The sequence below is a fragment of the Bombina bombina genome, chromosome 1, assembly GCF_027579735.1.
Source record: "Bombina bombina isolate aBomBom1 chromosome 1, aBomBom1.pri, whole genome shotgun sequence".
Classification (NCBI taxonomy): Eukaryota; Metazoa; Chordata; class Amphibia; order Anura; family Bombinatoridae; genus Bombina; species Bombina bombina.
The window spans coordinates 709,645,274-709,665,553 of record NC_069499.1 but is presented as its reverse complement, the minus strand read 5'-3'; the positions used below and the strand labels follow the sequence as shown (position 1 = coordinate 709,665,553).

Genomic DNA, 20,280 nt, shown 5'->3' with positions numbered 1-20,280 from the left:
CATTCGGTTTTCACAGATTGGCCCGTAGTCACTACGGTGACGTCATAGGGGGCGGGCTCCTCTTCCCCTGCGTCTGCCCTAAGTGACCTGCAGCTGCTCTCAGTAGTTCCGGGTTTCATTTCAGTAAGACAGCTTATTGGAGGTCAGGTAGGCAGCACAGCATAACGCTGTGGTGTAAGGGTGCCTAGAGGAAATATTACAACATTCTCTCAAGTGGATGCTGTTCAGCCTATGCCACAGTCTTCTCCACAAATGTCCCAATCTGTACCATCGTCTCATGCAGTGCCCTGTGCTTCCTCTTCTGAGGTAGTGTTTTTGAAAGCAGATATTGCGGCCCATGTCTCCTCACCAGTATCTGAGGCTTTAGCGGGCATCCCTATGCTGCAAGGAAAGCGTAAGAGGAAGATTGAGTCAGACAGCGGGGTATCTGATCCATCTCAGGCTATTCAAGTTGCTCCTTCTCATACGGAAGAGGAGGATACTTCAGTAGCCTCTGAGGGAGAACTCTCAGATGTGGATAGTGTAAATCCTGATGCTGAATTAGTTTCCTTCAGCTTCAAGCTTGAACACCTCTGTTTTATTAAGAGGTTTTAGTTGCCTTGGACGACTCCAATTCACCTATTGTCAATCCTAAAAAGTCTAGTAAATGAAATAGTTATTTTGATGTTCCAGCTCCTTTGGAGGTGTTCCCAGTTCCTAACTGGGCCACCAAAATTATTACCCGGGAATGGGAAGAGGCCAGGGATACACTAACCCCCCCCCCCCCCATCTCCTTTTTTTAGATAAATGTTCTCGGTCGCAGATTCTATCAAGAAGTCGTGGCAGACGGTCCCCAAAGTATAAGAAGGGGGGTTTTCTACTTTGGCTAAGAGAACTACTATCCCTATTGAAGATAGTTGATCTTTCAAAGATCCCATGCATAAAAAGCTGGAGGCATATTTAAGGAAGATGTACACTCATCAAGTGTTACAATGGCAACCAGCGGTGTGTATTGCTACAGTAACCAGTGCGGCAGCTTACTGGTTTGACGCCTTGTCTGCATCATTGCAAGAAGAAACTCTTGGAGGAGATTCAGGATAGAATAAAGGCTCTAAAGTTAGCTAGTTCAAGTTGGGAGCCAAAATATCTGGATTCGCTATATTGGCTCGTAGGGCCCTATGGCTTAAATCTTGGTCTGCCAATGTTTCTTCCAAATCTAAGCTTTTGGCTATCCCTTACAAGGGAAAGACCTTGTTCGGGCCGGCATTAGCAGAAATTATTACCGTTATCACGGGCAGTAAAGGTTCTTTTCTGCCTCAAGATAAAAACAAAATAAAGGGACGTCAGAATAATTCTTCTGCTCTGAGAGTTTCTGAACTCTCAGCTTTTGCAGTGTGATTCTCATCTCATATTTCATTCAGGTAAGGCAGTTCTCCGTACCAAGTTTGGTTTTCTTCCTAAGGTTGTTTCGGACAAAAATATTAATCAGGAAATTGTTGGACCTTCTCTCTGTCCTAATCCTTTTCATAAAGAACGTTTATTACACAACTTGGACGTTGTGCATGCCCTTAAGTTCTATTTGCAGGCTACTAACGACTTTTGTCAGTCTTCTGCTTTGTTTGCTTTTCTGGAAAACGTAAGGGTCAGAAAGCTACTGCCACATTTTCTCTCTGGTTGAGAAATATTCTCCTTTGGCATATGAGACTGCTGGACAGCAGCCTCCTGAGAGAATTACAGCTCATTCCACCAGGGCGTTGTCGTCTTGGGCCTTTAAGAATGAGGCCTCTGTAGAACACATCTGTAAGGCTGCGACTTGGTCTTCTTTGCACACTTTTTCTAAATTCTATAAATTTGACACTTGCCTCGGCCGGGGCTTCTTTTGGGAGACAGGTTCTTCAATTAGTGGTGCCTTATTTTAGGTTCCTGTTTTGGTCCCCCCTTTTATTATCTGTGTCCTCTAGCTTGGGTATTGGTTCCCAACAGTAATTGATGATCCCATGGACTCGCGTGTCATAAGAAAGAAAACAAAATTTATTCTTGCGTGATAAATTTAATTTCTTTCTTGACACAGTGAGTCCACGGCCCTCTTTTTTTTTTTTTTTTTTTTTTTTTTTTTGTGGACACTGTTGTTATAAACCTCAGGCACCTCTGCACTTTTATTTCCTTTCTCTCCTTTCCTTCGGTCGAATGACTGGGGTTTGTGGGAATTGAAGTGATACTTAACAGCTTTGCTGTGGTGCTCTTTGTCGCCTTCTGCTGGCCAGGAGTCATATTCCCAACAGTAATTGATATTTATCAGGTATGCATACATTTTTGTTTTTACAATTGCATCATCCTTATCAATAGTCTTGGATACAATCTATTGGAGCTACAATAAATGGTTGTCTACCCGTGAGATATTACAATAAGCAAAGGGAAGGGATAACATATTCATCATGGCTTCAATCAGATCCTATAAAATTGAAACCTCCTTTTTTATTTTATTTATAAACCTCTTAGATTGGCAATAGGCTGCTCTTAAACCTATGTGTAATAGATTAATGCACTGGAGGTAAACTAGAATGATCCAAAGCCACTCTTGGGCATGGTAAATTAACATTAAAATATGGAATCTAAATATAAATTGAATTCTACTTAGTGAAATTAGCATAGCAATATGCGAAAACATAGTATGTAATAGCATCTCCTGGAATATAATTTGTTACGGTACCAACAGTGGTACCAAGGGTTAAAGGACCAGTCAACACATTAGATTTACATAATCAACAAATGCAAGATAACAAGACAATGCAATAGCACTTAGTTTGAACTTCAAATGAGTAGTAGATTTTTTTATAACAAATTTCAAAGTTATGTATATTTCCACTCCCCTTGTACCATGTGATAGCAATCAGCCAATCACAAATGCATATACATATAGTCTGTGAATTCCTGCACATGCTCAGTAGGATCTGGTGACTCAAAAATTGTAAATATAAAAGACTGTGCACATTTTTTTTAATGGAAGTAAATTGGAAAGTTGTTTAAAATTACATACTGTATCTGAATCATGAAAATTTGATTTAAGCTGAGTGTCCCTTTAATACCAGATGAACAATGTCCTGCATACAGAATCAGCACTTCACAACCTCGATCAGTTTCCCTGCAAACATGAGACCAAGCTCCACATTTCAGGTTTAAAAAAGAATGACTACTTTATTTGAAGGCAGCACACAGATTTATACACCCTGGCTTCAGGTTACAGAGGGCATTGGTTTAACAGTAAAGCAAACATATGAACAATGCATCAAACCTCTAACAATTGTCTATTCACAGGTAAAACAGATTAACATATTAAGTACTCAGACAATCTGATGTTGGGCAGTCTAGTTAACATAATCACACAAAACACAATCAGTTTACCTAGACAGACTCCTGAGACACAATCAGATCTTAAACATACATAGAATACATCTTATTACAGAATATAGGAACAGTTCTTATTAGCTATAAAGTCTTTTATGCCCACTTGGCTTATAGAGTCACAATTGCTCCCACAAGGGGCACTCACACCCTGTACCCATCCTGTATTTATGGATACAGCGTGACATAGACATAAGACAGTTATGAAAGTACATGGGGTGTCCAGCATATAAAATTCCATATTTCCATGCAGTCTGGGTATCCTTAAGCCCATGTACCTCCAGCCCAAAGAATGTTCCATAACAGGCCCTCCAATGTACAGTGGCGAGATTGGTTTCGTCACATAATTCACATATGGTTATCTATTAGTAATAGCTAACATACATAATAATTGATAATGTAAATGTGGGCTTTTGTATGAGAGGGTACTGTAATACACATTGAATGCTAAAACGAAGATAATATGGCTACAGCTTCTATGCACTGCGAGCATAGTTTTACTAGAAAAAGACGGTCAGTAAATAGGATGAGCAGTGGGTAACAAATTATCCTAAGTAAGGTCATATGGGGTCTACTAGCAGGCTATCTGTGACTAACTGTTTTAATACTACTAAAAGTAAACTTTTGCAGGAGTTGAAGGATTAAACATGTAGACTAGATTGATATGTATTAGTTTTCTTCTCTGACATAGTGAGGGTTATTATCAAAGGTATCCTTGAAAGGTAAGGGGAGGACAGATATATAGACCTTTATAGAAAGACCTGTACAATAAATGTTCTTACAGTGGTAAGAACAAGGGATTACTGTGAATAGCTAATATGACTTCAGGTTCATTACATTGTCTATAACTCAAGGCACGTAAAAAAAACAAGCAAGTGAGAACAGTTTCTCAAACAAAATATACAACTGGGTCTGAAATATTGAAACTTGAGCTCTCCAAGAAATTTTAGGCTACTGCCTTATATCTATCTTGCCTATGCCACATTCTATTAACAAAGTCAGAGCCCTTCCATGTGCTACAAATGTCTGCAAAAACCCGATGGAGCAAGAGATGTTTCTCTGATAAAGAGTAGTGGCTTAACTTCTGACCACTATTGATAAGATCGATAGCCCACACAGGGTATCTGCCAGGTTGGGTCAGTGGATCCATGGAATGTTTAGAAAGATAACTTAAATATTCGGGAGACATTCTTTCCACAGGCTTATGTTAACATGTCCTCCATTTTGCTTCACTTAACACTTATCTGTTGGGTTTGCTGAAGTCGGGGCTGACTTGTATATCCCGTTCTCTTCTGGTGTGTTGCCTTTGCCTCCCTTACAGGGAGTTTTAGAGAAGACAAACTGATCCTCCATCTTGTAGGATATCCTCTTTAGGAGCTCAATTATGTCAAGACTCCATAGTTGCAGATGTTAGGCTTATATTCTCTGGATCTCTGACAGCATCTTACTCACTTGACTACTATATACGAGTGCAGCCTAAGCGGTGAGGTGCCGGGGGGGGGTTATTTTAAAAGTGGAATAGGCTGCCACCAACAATCTGTCGGTTTGGAACTTCTAAGGTCTGGATCATGATAAACAGAGTTTTGGCTAACTCCCAACCTTTCTCTGTGTGTACTATAGGTTACAACACTAGATGAGATGTTAGTAGAGATAATTATCATTTAGTTAAAGATATATTCGCAGTCACTTATATACATGACTGAACATGGCCACGGTTTAGACACGCCCCCTCCAATATTATTTTTATAAACTATATTAGATGCAGACTTTAATGAGACTTTGAAGATTTTATGTAAAGCCTCCAATCATTGCAATTCCTGTACCCTGAAGACAAGCAAATACTAGAAAATATTTGATAAAATTCTTAAAAGGTCATATGCATTTGTCTCTCGGGGCACTGTAGAGAAAGGGGTTTTAGTTTATTTTGTTTGTGGGCTCCATCTTTTTTTTGTAGTTGAGTTAGGCCTAAATATAAAGGTTTTAAATTCCTCTGAATTCTGAAAATTTAACCATATTTCTTCCAAAGATGCGGTTAGTCCACGGGTTCATCTTAATTGCTGTTGGGAATACCACTCCTCGCCAGCAGGAGGCGGCAAAGAGCACCACAGTAAAAACTGTTAAGTATCACTTCCCTACCCATAAACCCCAGTCATTCTCTTTTCTTCTCGTGCATGGAGGAGGTGAAGTCTAGTGTGTAATTAAAATTAGTTTTCTCTGAAGATAGATACTTAAAGCAAGCTTGCAGGGTATAGCCTTATTCCACGTTAGTCTTTGCGGTCGAGCTGTGGTGGCTTTAAAGGGACAGTCTACACCAGAATTTTTATTGTTTTAAAAGATAGATAATCCCTTTATTACCCATTTCCCAGTTTTGCATAACCAACACAGTTATAATAATATACTTTTAACCTCTGTGATTATCTTGTATCTAAGACTCTGCAAACTGCCCCTTTTTTCAGTTCTTTTGACAGACTTGCAGTCTAGCCAATCAGTGCCTGCTCCCAGATTACTTCACATGCACGAGCACAGTGTTATCTATATGAAATATGTGAACTAACACCCTCTAGTGGTGAAAAACTGTTAAAATGCAATCTGAAAGAGGTGGGCTTCAAGGTCTAAGAAATTAGCATATGAACCTCCTAGGTTAAGCTTTAAACTAAGAATACCAAGAGAACAAAGCAAAATTGGTGATAAAAGTAAATTGGAAAATTGTTAAAGATTACATGCTCTATCTGAATCATGAAAGTTTATTTTGGCCTAGACTGTCCCTTTAAAGCAGTGGGGAACTTGCAATGTGGTACTTGCTGTGTTTTCTCCACATATGCTGCCCTAATCTCAGATACCAAAGTTAGTTACTTGGTTATCTGCAATTTGACCAGGTCTCTGTGAGGAAGAGGTGTCCTCTCATATCTAGGAGCTGTCTTCATGTCGGACAACTGAGCAGGTAAGTGCCTTCCAGGTGGGAGAAAGGGCAGCACTTAAGATATTTTTGCTGTGATATGTATGTATGTATATATGACTGTTAGCTCACCCATTGTGTAAGGGTTCCCTATGACATGTTGCAGGCACAGTGTTTTAGTAAGAGACCGTGTTGAATAACATCTTAACTGAGGGCTCGTTTTTTGTAGTGGGTGCTGCATTTGGAGACTTTGTATAAATTATGTTTTTTTTTTTTTTGCTCTAAGACAGGTGGCATTATTTTGGACACGCCCCCCTACTTCCCAGTTGCTCCGTGGGAGGTTTTCGCACCTCCCTGACGTCTGTTTATGTATTCGGGCCTTTCAGCTCTGCTCACTACAGAGGCGATTTCTGTATATGCGCCTGTCGTTGCTGACGGAGTGCATTCAAAGTGGAGTTAGAGAATCCTGTTCCACGTGGTGGTAAGCGCACCTCAGTATACTGAGGTGTGGAGGGAGGTTGTCGGAGCGACATTGATAATCTGTCAATTTTGTGTATTGCTATCTTTACAGGGTTAAGCGAAGGTGATTCTGACATTAGATTTTGTTGTGCATAAGTGCTAACGGCTTACGGTTGGCTGGGGGTATAATAACCAGACACGTCTGACATGGAAAAGCTCCTCTCGTCTTGTCGATCTCTGCAAGCGATGGCTCGCCCCTAAGTTGCCCAATGTATGGAAGTAATTGGCCTGATGGTGGCTCCCATGGACATTGTTCCATTTGCTCGGTTTCATCTGAGAGCCCTGCATTTGTGCATGCTCAGTCATTGGAATGGAGATTACGTGAATCTATCCCCAAAATTTAACTCTAGATCAGAAGACAAAGGATTCTCTTCTGTGGTGGCTATCTCCGAAAACGGGTGCCCTGAGTCAGGTTTTCCATTGACCTTCATTTGTGATGGTGACCGCTGACGCCTGTCTAGTGGGCTGGGGAGCAGTCTGGAATTCTCTGAAGGTGCAGGGTCTTTGGTCTCGGAGTCTGAACTTCCGTTCAACATCTTAGAGTTGAGAGCAATTTACAAAGCGCTGTTGGCTTGGCCCCAGCTGTCCTTGAGCCAGTTCATCAGATTCCAATCGAACATAACCTCAGTGCCATATCTCATCCACTTGGGGGATACTCAGTTATCTAGCTATGTGGGAGGTATTTCAGAGCATTCATTGGGCAGAGGATCACTTTTGCCTTTCTGCCATCCACATCCCGGGAGTGGACAATTGGGAAGCGGACTTCCTAAGCATGCAGACCTTTCATTCGGGGGAATGGGAACTTCATCCGGAGGTGTTCTCCACGTTGATATCCAAATGGGGGACTCCGAATTAGATCTGATGGCGTCTCGACAAAATGCCAAGCTTCCAAAGTACCTTGGAACGTCAATATGGCTTATTTTCCCCATTTGCTCTTCTTCCTCAGGTGATTGCTCAAATAAGACAGGAAAGGGCGTTGGTGATTCTAATTGCTCCGACTTGGCCTCGAAGAATCTGGTATGCGGACCTAGTGGAGATGTCGTCTCTACCCCCATGGAGGCTCTCCCTGAGGAAGGACCTTCTTCAGGGAACCTTTCTTCATCCAAATCTCGTTTCTCTTAAGCTGACTGCCTGGAGATTGAACGCTTGATTCTATCTAAGCTTGGGTTCTCTGAGTCAGTAATTGAGACTATGATTCAGGCTCGTAAGCCTGTTACCAGGAAGATTTACCATATGATATGGAGAAAATATCTTTATTGGTGTGTATCCAAGGGATATTCTTGGAGTAGGGTTAGCATTTCAAGAATTTTGTCCTTTCTTCAGGAGGGTCTGGAGAAAGGTTTATCTGTTAGCTCCTTGAAGGGTCAAATTTCATCCTTATCGGTGTTATTACACAAACGTTTTGGCAGATGCGCCAGATGTTTAATCCTTTTGTTAGGTCTTGGTCAGAATCAGGCCTGTGTTTAAGGCTGATCCTCCACCTTGGAGCTTTAATCTTGTTCTGAATGTTTTGCAGTGGTGTCTGTCTGAGCTGATGCATTCTCTTGATATTAAGCTTCTATCTTGGAAGGTTTTCTTTCTGTTGGCGATTTTCTTCTGCTTGGGGAGGGTTATCTTTCCGCCTTGCAGTTTGATTCTCCTTATCTTATTTTCCATGCGGATAAGGCGGTTCTTCGCACTAAGTTTGGATTTCTTCCCAAAGTTGTCTCTACTTGGAATATTAATCAGGACATTGTTGACCCTTCTGTGTATGAAGCCATCTTCGGATAAAGAACGTCTGTTACATAATTTGGACCTGATCCGTGCTCTTGAGTTTTTTTTTTAAATTTGGAAGCGTCTAAAGTCTTCTGCTCTTTTTGTTTGTTTTTTCCAGAAAGTATAGAGGTCAGAAGGCTTCTGCTTCTCTTGTTTTTTGGTTGTGAAGTGTGATTTGCATGGCTTACGAGTCTTCTGGGAAGCAGCCTCCAGAGAGAATTAGGGCTCATTCCACCAGGGCCGTAGCCTCTTCTTGGGCTTTCAAAAATGAAGCTTCTATGGAGCAGATTTGCAAGGCTGCAACTTGATTTTCTTTACATTTATTTTCTAAATTTTACAGATTTTATACTTTTTGCCTCAGTTGAGGCAGCTTTTGGGAGAAAGGGTTCTTTAAGCGGTGGTGCCTTCCATTTAGGCATGCTGGTTGTTATCCCTTCCTATTCATCTGTGTCCTCTAGCTTGGGTATTGGTCCCCAACAGTAATTAAGATGAACCCGTGGACTCACCACATCTTGAAGAAATAAATTTATCAGGTAAGCATAAATTTTTGTTTTTAACTGCATTCGTTTATCTTAATTACCTATGTGACGGATACCCCAGCTACCTCGACTGGGTAGCTCCGCCTAACGGGTCCTGCTTCTTCCCTGCCGACTGCAGCTATGTAGCTGGCATGTGACTACAGCCTGTAGCCACCCCTGATGCCCGACAGCACCGGTATTCAGGGTCCCACTCTGTGGCAGACTCTGGCTACCCAGACTAGGTAGCTCTGCCAGAGGGTTCTTCCTCTGCCTGGAACCCAGGAAAGTGATTTTAGCAGGAGCCCACCCAAATAACTAGATATACTAGCATTCACTCAGGTGAACCAGGAACTGATTTTATTGTAAAACATACACCCCTTTTATACACAAAGCTCATCTTCATAAGTCACTAGACAATCCCACAATTTTCCCGCCATTTCCGCTCCTCCAGACAGACCGGCGCCTCCTTAGCAGCCATAGTCGCACAGAATCACAGGACCCAGGTGTGACTGTTTCGTGGTGATCCCGGGGGAGCGGCGGCATTTCCAGGGTGTCATTTGAAAGCGCTCGTTGCCAGATGCGACAGTCCAAATTCGTTACTGGAGATCGGAGATACAGCCCATTGAAGTTATGGGGGTAGGGGCATCCAAAACCCCTGGTTCCCAAAGGAGCTCCCCTCCGGTAACCCCTCACCTCTTGTCCTCCCTGGGGCTACCAATCCCCAAAAGAGCGGAGCTCTGGGGTAAAGTTAGCAGGTGTCCTGCTGTTCTGTGGCCGACCGAGAGTTCCAGGAGCCCGGCCAGCCTAAGGGTTTTTCCCAGTCATAGATCAGCTCTTCCATGACCAAGTGTACACAGCAAAACACACAGCACGCATCTGGGAGATCCCATAAGCCATGAAATGGCCAAATCTAATGTAACAGGGAGTGAGCCATGTAGTAGGGGGGGTGGTGGGTAGCCTTAGCTGTCTGGTATCCGTTACAACCTGTATCTAATTATCTGACTCCTACTAATGTTCTGTCTTAAAGCAGCTACCATCGCATCATAGTGTTTATTTCTTCTGAGAAAAACCCCCCACAATTTTCAAATGTCAAAAGAAAAAAAATAGCTAATGGATTTAAGGGGCTAGTGCAGTTTACATAATTTGCTATCTTTATATAGAATTGTGTAAGCAAAGAGATAACTGACACTGTGTGCAACTTTAATTACGTGTAAGTTTAGAAATTTACAGATTCCCCACAATGCTGGCACTCCCCAAGGAAAGTACTGAGATTTTCTTGAAGATAGCACGCCTACCTTCCAATCAACAGCGAAGGTGAAAGCTGAATTCCTGACAGCCTGCTACGGAGCTGAAGGAGTTTCGAAGCAGCAGTAAGGAGTTTAGAAGCAGCAGTCCAGTCTTAAGACCGCTGCTCCTTACCTCGTCCCCCCACCTCTGATGTGGTGGAATGCAATCATCCCGATCGGATACTGCTAGAGGCAGATTGGCTGCAAATGTGCAGGGGGTGGCATTTCACAAGAAATGCTTGTGCAATTATAAATGCCGACAGCATATGCTGTCGGCATTTACCGGTGTCGGGCAGAAATGATTCACTACAGCGAATCATGTTCGCCCGCCATATAATCCGCCCCTTAGATTTTACTTTCCTGCCATTGTCTCTGTAGCAGGCTGTCTGGAATTCAGCTGTTAGTATTTAATTTATTTGTGGTTTAAGAATCTCAGAAGATAGTCTTCTTATCAATCTATTCAAGCAACTCCACATTACTTCTGAAGCTCTTTCTAAGAAGCACACACGTACAGCTTAGAGAGAAGCGATTGTCAGGTGCAGCACATCTAGTGTACTGGTGGGGGAGGATGTTATATGCACTAAAGCTAGAAACACAGTTCTTAGGAGAGGCATCTAACGGCTCTATTGTGAACTAGTTTTTATTTGTACTAATTTAAAATAGGGCTGAAGTTACAGGGAACCCCACACTTGCACACTATAGATAAGCAGGAAGGGAGTGAGCAGTGAATGTTGTAGAGCTGTAGGCAAACGTATATATTAGTCTATAGGGCAACCCCTTCCTACCAGGACTCTTGTCTACATTGGAACAAAGTTCCGATGTAAACAAACAAGTAAAAATGAAAATCACATGATTGTTCATGCGATTGTGTGATTTCAATTATGGGATCGGATCATGGGAGGACTGCCTATGACGCTAGGCACGCCCTCCAGCCCGCAATCCCATTTAGGAAACGGCTATGGCTTCTGGACAGCCAAACAGCTAGGACGTTCCATGCGGCCCTAACGGCACTAAAGCCCAGTGTAGTTAGGGTGGTATGGAACGTACTAATGGCGGGAAGGGGTTAAACATTTCCTTTAGAGTGAATGTAAAGTTAGCCATATAAGCAAAAGTTAAAACGATAGAGGTGAAAAAATTAGTTTAATTCATGAAATCATTATGTTCTTCTCTTCAGATATATTTCACTAGAAACTCTATAGGGATAAGATCTGAAGCTCCGGTCGCAATTTTCAGCAATTATGATGAATCATCTGCAATCAACTCCCCCCCCCTTTGCACAAACGTCACTGCCAGGGAAACAACGATTAGTTTATTGCTGATGATTCATCTGTCGATCAGTTGCTGAACATAGCGACCGTAGCTTCAGATTTTTTCCCTATAGTATTTCTAGTTAAATATATCTGAAGATAAGTATATACGAACGATTTCATGAAGGAAACGTTCAATCATTTTTTCACTTCTATAGTTTCACTTTTGCTTTATATGGTTCACTTTTGCTTTATATGGTTCACTTTACATTCACTTTAACTAAATATTAAATAAAGTGCATAATGTTCCTTTAAATGAGGAACTTTCTTTGTTACTGTGAATCAGTTGGAGAATTAGGAGACAAAATAATGTTCTTAGTTTTTGATATGTTGATAGTTAGTTTGTTTTGAGGGGGAGTTGCCTGTTTTCATAAACTATCAAGAGGTTTCTTATAGTTCTTAACATATCCGGGCCTTATAGTGCCATTTGTAACGAAAATTGTTTTTTTTTTTGGTTTTTTTAAATGAAGCAAATTTAGTTTATTTAGTGAATAAGCTGTACTTTTATTTCAATCCTAACTTACAAAAACTTGCTGCTGCCAATTTTGCCTGAAGTACTTTTTAATCTTTATTCACTGCTACTGTTACATGCCTTAAATTCTATATTTTGTTTACTTTAGAAAACCATCATTTGTTACAAAATATGTTGAATCTGATGAAGATAAAATGCCAGAAAAAGAAGTTGTGACTGAAGATGCATCTAATGAACATTCAGAGAATGAAGTTGATATGGAAAGCCTACCTATAGGTATTACTTTAGTGTTTACAATGTATTAACTATCACTTCTAAGTGGTGCAGCATGACTGTAAAAGCTAAAAAGGAAATATCCCCTGAACATCGCTATGTACAAAGGAAAGGTGTTTATTTTTTTTTATTTTTTGTATTTATTTATTTAAACTTCCTAAATTTCCTAAATTTATTTAGCTCACAATAGTAAGTGCTTTGTGAAATTATCCTTCAGCTACTGCCAGCTGCATGTTTTTAAAAAAAATGCAACAGCCAATTAGCTTCATCAGTGCTGAGGTCACACTTTACTGTGATCTCATGAGATTTCACTGAAATCTCGTGAGATTTTATAGTAGTTTCCTTATCAGTTATCAGTCAGGAGAAGGGTACAAAAGAATTTCCAAGGCATTAGATATACCATGGAACACAGTGAAGACAGTCATCAAGTGAAGAAAATATGGTGCAAAAGTGACATTACCAAGAACTGGATGTCCCTCCAAAATTGATGAAAAGACGAGAAGAAAACTGGTCTGGGAGTCTGCAAAGAGGCCTACAGCAACATTTAAGGAGCTGCAGGAATATCTGGCAAGTACTGGCTGTGTGTTACATGTGACAACAATTGCCCGTATTCTTCATATGTCTGGGCTATGGGGTAGAGTGGCAAGACGAAAGCCTTTGCTTACAAAAAAAAAAACATCCAAGCCCGGCTAAATTTAGCAAAAACACATCTGAAGTTTCCCAAAAGCATGTTGCAAAAGGTGTTCTGGTCTGATGAATCCAAAGTTGAACTTTTTGGCCATAATTCCAAAAGATATGTTTGGTGCAAAACAACACTGCATATCACCAAAAGAACACCATACCCACAGTGAAGCATGGTGGTGGCAGCATAATGCTTTGGGGCTGTTTTTCTTCAGCTGGAACTGGGGCCTTAGTCAAGGTAGAGGGAATAATGAACAGTTCCAAATATCAGACAATATTGGCACAAAACCTTCAGGCTTCTGCTACATGAAGGAACTTCATCTTTCAGCATGACAACGACCCAAAGCATACATCCAAATCAATAGAGGAATGGCCCAGCCAGAGCTCAGAGCTGAATACAATTCAGAATCTGTGGGATTATCTGAAGAGGGCTGTGCAAAGGAGATGCCCTCACATTCTGACAGATTTAGAGTGTTTTTGTAAAGAAGAGTGGGCAAATCTTGCCAAGCCGCGATGTGCCATGCTGAAAAACTCATACCCAAAAAGTGCTGTAATAAATTCAAAAGGTGCTTCAATAAAGTATTAGTTAACTCTGCCTGGGGATACCTCGACCAGTATCTGGGTAGCTTGCAATTGAGTCTGGACGCCATGAGATCTTTTTCCGGCGTTCCCCATCTGAGACTAATCTCCGCAAACACTTTGGGTTGAAGAGACCATTCCCCCGGAAGGAGGGATTGCCTGCTGAGTCATCTTCCCAGTTGTCCACACCTGGAATGTGGATCGCTGAGAGCGAGCAGCTGTGGGACTCCGCCCACTTCAAAATCCGAGCCACCTCCCTCCGCTTTGATCTGAATGATCGCCGTTCCACTGTCTCAACATGCACAATAGAAGAGGTCTTAAATGGAACGGTATGACGTCTATGCTGGAAACCATGAGCCCCATCTCCATACACTGAGCCACCGAAGGGCTTGAATAAGACTGCATGGCAAGACAGGTGGACGTAATCTTCCTGCGTTGTTGTTCTGTGAGAAGTATTTTCGTGGACATAATCTATTATCGTGCCCATGGAACTCCACCCTGTTGCTGGGAACCAGTGAACTCTTTCTTGCGTTGATCTTCCAACCGTGAGATTAGAGCAATAAAAAAAACCCTCGAATGATCCTCTGCGAGGCTGAACGACTGCGCCTGGACTAGGATGTCTTCCAAATAAAGCACCACAGCAGTGCCCCTGGATCTGGCCACTGCAAGAAGCACCCCTAGAACCTTTGTGAAGACTCTCGTGGGCTGTCGCCAATCCGAAGGGAAGGGCCACAAACTGGAAGTGTTGGTCCAGAAACGCAAATCTTAGGAACTTGAAGTGGTCCCTGTAAATTGGAACATGAAGCTAAGCATCCTTCAAGTCTATAGTCGTCATGAACTGCCCCTCTTATACTAGGGGCAGAATAGATCTGATAGTTTCCACTTTGAACAATTGAACAACCAGAAACTTGTTTAAACATTTTAGGTCCAGTATTTGGTGGAGTGTGCTTTTCTTTCTCCAACATTGGTGTGTCCGGTCCACGGCATCATCCTTACTTGTGGGATATTCTCTTCCCCAACAGGAAATGGCAAAGAGTCCCAGCAAAGCTGGCCATATAGTCCCTCCTAGGCTCCGCCCACCCCAGTCATTCTCTTTGCCGTTGCACAGGCAACATCTCCACGGAGATGGTTAAGAGTTTTTTGGTGTTTTAATGTAGTTTTTATTCTTCTATCAAGTGTTTGTTATTTTAAAATAGTGCTGGTATGTACTATTTACTCTGAAACAGAAAAGGATGAAGATTTCTGTTTGTAAGAGGAAGATGATTTTAGCAGACAGTAACTAAAATCGATTGCTGTTTCCACACAGGACTGTTGAGATGAAGTAACTTCAGTTGGGGGAAACAGTTAGCAGACTTTTCTGCTTAAGGTATGACTAGCCATATTTCTAACAAGACTGAGTAATGCTGGAAGGCTGTCATTTCCCCTCATGGGGACCGGTAAGCCATTTTCTTAGTCAAACATAAAAGAATAAAGGGCTTAAAAAGGGCTAAAAAACTGGTAGACATTTTTATGGGCTAATTCGATTGCTTTATTGGGGCATATTATTCAGATTCTAGCTAACAATTGGCATTATAATCTTGGGGAACGTTTAAAAAACGGCAGGCACTGTGTTGGACACCTTTTTTAGTCAGGGGGCCTTTCTAGTTATAGACTGAGCCTCATTTTCGCGCCATTACTGCGCAGTTGTTTTTGGAGAGCAGGGCATGCAGATGCATGTGTGAGGATCTAAGAATCACTAAAAAAGCTTCTAGAAGGCGCATTTGGTATCGTATTCCCCTCTGGGCTTGGTTGGGTCTCAGCAAAGACTATAGCTGGGACTGTATAGGGGTTAAATTTAAAAACGGCTCCGGTTCCGTTATTTTAAGGGTTAAAGCTCTGAAATTTGGTGTGCAATACTTTTAATGCTTTAAGACACTGTGGTGAAATTTTGGTAATTTTTGAACAATTCCTTCATACTTTTTCACATATTCAGTAATAAAGTGTTTTCAGTTTGAAATTTAAAGAGACAGTAACGGTTTTATTTTAAAACGTTTTTTGTGCTTTGTTGACAAGTTTAAGCCTGTTTAACATGTCTGTACCTTCAGATAAGCTATGTTCTATATGTATGAAAGCCAATGTGTCTCCCCATTTAAATTTATGTGATAATTGTGCCATAGCGTCCAAACAAAGTAAGGACAGTAATGCCACAGATAATGATATTGCCCAAGATGATTCCTCAAATGAGGGGAGTAAACATGATACTACATCATCCCCTACTGTGTCTACACCAGTTTTGCCCATACAGGAGGCCCCTAGTACATCTAGTGCGCCAATACTTATTACCATGCAACAATTAATGGCTGTAATGGATAACGCTATAGCAAATCTTTTATCCAAAATGCCTACTTATCAGAGAAAGCGCGATTGCTCTGTTTTAAACACTGAAGAGCAAGAGGGCGCTGATGATAATTGTTCTGACATACCCTCACACCAATCTCAAGGGGCCATGAGGGAGGTTTTGTCTGATGGAGAAATCTCAGATTCAGGAAAAATTTCTCATCAAGCTGAACCTGATGTTGTGACTTTTAAATTTAAATTGGAACATCTCCACGCTCTGCTTAAGGAGGTGTTATCTACTCTGGATGATTGTGACAATTTGGTCATTCCAGAGAAATTATGTAAGATGGACAAGTTCCTAGAGGTTCCGGTGCCCCCCAACGCTTTTCCTATACCCAAGCGGGTGGCGGACATAGTAAATAAAGAGTGGGAAAAGCCTGGCATACCTTTTTGTTCCCCCCCCCTATATTTAAGAAATTATTTCCTATAGTCGACCCCAGAAAGGACTTATGGCAGACAGTCCCCAAGGTCGAGGGGGCGGTTTCTACTCTAAACAAACGCACTACTATTCCTATCGAAGATAGTTGTGCTTTTAAAGATCCTATGGATAAAAAATTAGAGGGTTTGCTTAAAAAGATTTTTGTACAGCAAGGTTACCTTCTACAACCAATTTCATGCATTGTTCCTGTCACTACGGCAGCGTGTTTCTGGTTCGAATACCACTGCTACCAAAACAGCATAAAGGGATAGCCCCCGATCCGGGACCGGATCTAGTGGGGGGCAGACTCTCTCTTTGCTCAGGCTTGGGCAAGAGATGTTTAGGATCCTTGGGCGCTAGAAATAGTTTCTCAAGGTTATCTCCTGGAATTCAAGGAACTACCCCCAAGGGGAAGGTTCCACAGGTCTCACTTATCCTCAAACCAAATAAAGAGACAGGCATTCTTACATTGTGTAGAAGACCTGTTAAAGATGGGAGTGATACATCCAGTTCCAATAAGAGAACACGGAATGGGATTTTATTCCAATCTGTTCATAGTTCCCAAAAAAGAGGGAACATTCAGACCAATTTTGGATTTGAAGATCCTAAACAAATTTCTCAGGGTACCATCGTTCAAAATGGAAACTATTCGAACGATCCTACCCACCATCCAGGAAAGGCAATTTATGACTACCGTGGATTTAAAGGATGTGTACCTACATATTCCTATCCACAAGGAACATCATCAGTTCCTAAGGTTCGCTTTTGTGGACAAGCATTACCAGTTTGTGGCACTTCCATTCGGATTAGCCACTGCTCCAATGATTTTCACAAAGGTACTAGGGTCCCTTCTAGCGGTTCTAAGACCAAGGGGCATTGCAGTAGTACCATACTTGGACGACATCCTAATACAAGCGTCGTCCCTGTCAAAAGCAAAGGCTCATACGGACATCGTCCTAGCCTTTCTCAGATCTCACGGATGGAAGGTGAACAAAGAAAAAAGTTCTCTGTCCCCGTCAACAAGAGTTCCCTTCTTGGGAACAATAATAGATTCCTTAGAAATGAGGATTTTTCTGACAGAGGTCAGAAAATCAAAACTTCTAAGCTCTTGTCAAGTACTTCATTCTGTTCCTCGTCCTTCCATAGCGCAGTGCATGGAAGTAATAGGATTGATGGTTGCAACAATGGACATAGTTCCTTTTGCACGAATTCATCTAAGACCATTACAACTGTGCATGCTCAAACAGTGGAATGGGGATTATACAGACTTGTCTCCGATGATTCAAGTAGATCAAAAGACCAGAGATTCACTCCGTTGGTGGCTGACCCTGGACAATCTGTCCCAGGGAATGAGCTTCCGCAGACCAGAGTGGGTCATTGTCACGACCGACGCCAGTCTAGTGGGCTGGGGCGCGGTCTGGGAATCCCTGAAAGCTCAGGGTCTATGGTCTCGGGAAGAGTCTCTTCTCCCGATAAACATTCTGGAACTGAGAGTGATATTCAATGCTCTCAGAGCTTGGCCTCAACTAGCAAAGGCCAAATTCATAAGGTTCCAATCAGACAACATGACGACCGTTGCATATATCAATCATCAGGGGGGAATAAGGAGTTCCCTGGCGATGAAAGAAGTGACCAAAATAATTCAATGGGCGGAGGATCACTCCTGCCACTTGTCTGCGATCCACATCCCAGGAGTGGAAAATTGGGAAGCAGATTTTCTGAGTCGTCAGACATTCCATCCGGGGGAGTGGGAACTCCATCCGGAAATCTTTGCCCAAATAACTCAATTATGGGGCATTCCAGACATGGATCTGATGGCGTCTCGTCAGAACTTCAAGGTTCCTTGCTACGGGTCCAGATCCAGGGATCCCAAGGCGACCCTAGTAGATGCACTAGTAGCACCTTGGACCTTCAACCTAGCTTATGTATTCCCACCGTTTCCTCTCATTCCCAGGCTGGTAGCCAGGATCAATCAGGAGAGGGCCTCTGTGATCTTGATAGCTCCTGCGTGGCCACGCAGGACTTGGTATGCAGACCTGGTGAATATGTCATCGGCTCCACCATGGAAGCTACCTTTGAGACAGGACCTTCTTGTTCAGGGTCCATTCGAACATCCGAATCTGGTTTCCCTCCAACTGACGGCTTGGAGATTGAACGCTTGATTTTATCAAAGCGTGGGTTTTCAGATTCTGTAATAGATACTCTGATTCAGGCTAGAAAGCCTGTAACTAGAAAAATTTACCATAAAATATGGAAAAAATATATCTGTTGGTGTGAATCCAAAGGATTTCCATGGAACAAGATAAAAATTCCTAAGATTCTATCCTTTCTACAAGAAGGTTTGGAGAAAGGATTATCTGCAAGTTCTCTAAAGGGACAGATCTCTGCTTTATCTGTTTTACTGCACAAAAGACTGGCAGCTGTGCCAGATGTTCAAGCATTTGTTCAGGCTCTGGTTAGGATCAAGCCTGTTTACAGACCTCTGACTCCTCCCTGGAGTCTAAATCTAGTTCTTTCAGTTCTTCAAGGGGTTCCGTTTGAACCTTTACATTCCATAGATATTAAGTTACTATCTTGGAAAGTTTTGTTTTTGGTTGCTATTTCTTCTGCTAGAAGAGTTTCAGAGTTATCTGCTCTGCAGTGTTCTCCGCCCTATCTGGTGTTCCATGCAGATAAGGTGGTTTTGCGTACTAAGCCTGGTTTTCTTCCTAAAGTTGTTTCTAACAAAAATATTAACCAGGAGATAGTTGTACCTTCTTTGTGTCCGAATCCAGTTTCAAAGAAGGAACATTTGTTACACAATTTGGACGTAGTCCGTGCTCTAAAATTCTATTTAGAGGCTACTAAAGATTTCAGACAAACATCTTCCTTGTTTGTTGTTTATTCTGGTAAAAGGAGAGGTCAAAAAGCGATTTCTACCTCTTTCCTTTTGTATTAAAAGCATCATCCGATTGGCTTATGAGACTGCCGGACGGCAGCCTCCTGAAAGAATCACAGCTCACTCCACTAGGGCTGTGGCTTCCACATGGGCCTTCAAGAATGAGGCTTCTGTTGACCAGATATGTAAGGCAGCGACTTGGTCTTCACTGCACACTTTTGCCAAATTTTACAAATTTGATACTTTTGCTTCTTCGGAGGCTATTTTTGGGAGAGAGGTTTTGCAAGCCGTGGTGCCTTCCGTTTAGGTAACCTGATTTGCTCCCTCCCTTCATCCGTGTCCTAAAGCTTTGGTATTGGTTCCCACAAGTAAGGATGACGCCGTGGACCGGACACACCAATGTTGGAGAAAACAGGATTTATGCTTACCTGATAAATTACTTTCTCCAACGGTGTGTCCGGTCCACGGCCCGCCCTGGTTTTTTAATCAGGTCTGATGAATTATTTTCTCTAACTACAGTCACCACGGTACCATATGGTTTCTCCTATATATATTTCCTCCTGTCAGTCGGTCGAATGACTGGGGTGGGCGGAGCCTAGGAGGGACTATATGGCCAGCTTTGCTGGGACTCTTTGCCATTTCCTGTTGGGGAAGAGATATTCCCACAAGTAAGGATGACGCCGTGGACCGGACACACCGTTGGAGAAAGTAATTTATCAGGTAAGCATAAATTCTGTTTTTTCGGAACCACAAAACTATTTGAATAGTACTCTAGACCCCTTTGTGCTTGGAGTACTGGTCCGATAACACCTAGAGGAGAGAACCCTCACATTCTAGAAAGGCCGCTCTCTTTACCAGACTTGAAGACGGGATAGGAGGCTCCTCCTGGACGGATGGGACCTGAATACTATACTGTAACCCTGGGAGACAACCTCCAGAAC

General features: G+C 42.1%; 1 protein-coding gene across 1 annotated transcript in view; it reads left to right on the top strand.

Moving 5' to 3' along the window:
* Nucleotides 1–20,280, top strand: part of ATRX (ATRX chromatin remodeler) — a 783,199-nt gene that overhangs the window by 44,290 nt on the left and 718,629 nt on the right. The window contains exon 5 of the mRNA XM_053714433.1: nt 12,283–12,410. Coding sequence (XP_053570408.1) covers nt 12,283–12,410 — 128 coding nt within the window. The remainder of the gene's footprint in view (nt 1–12,282; nt 12,411–20,280) is intronic.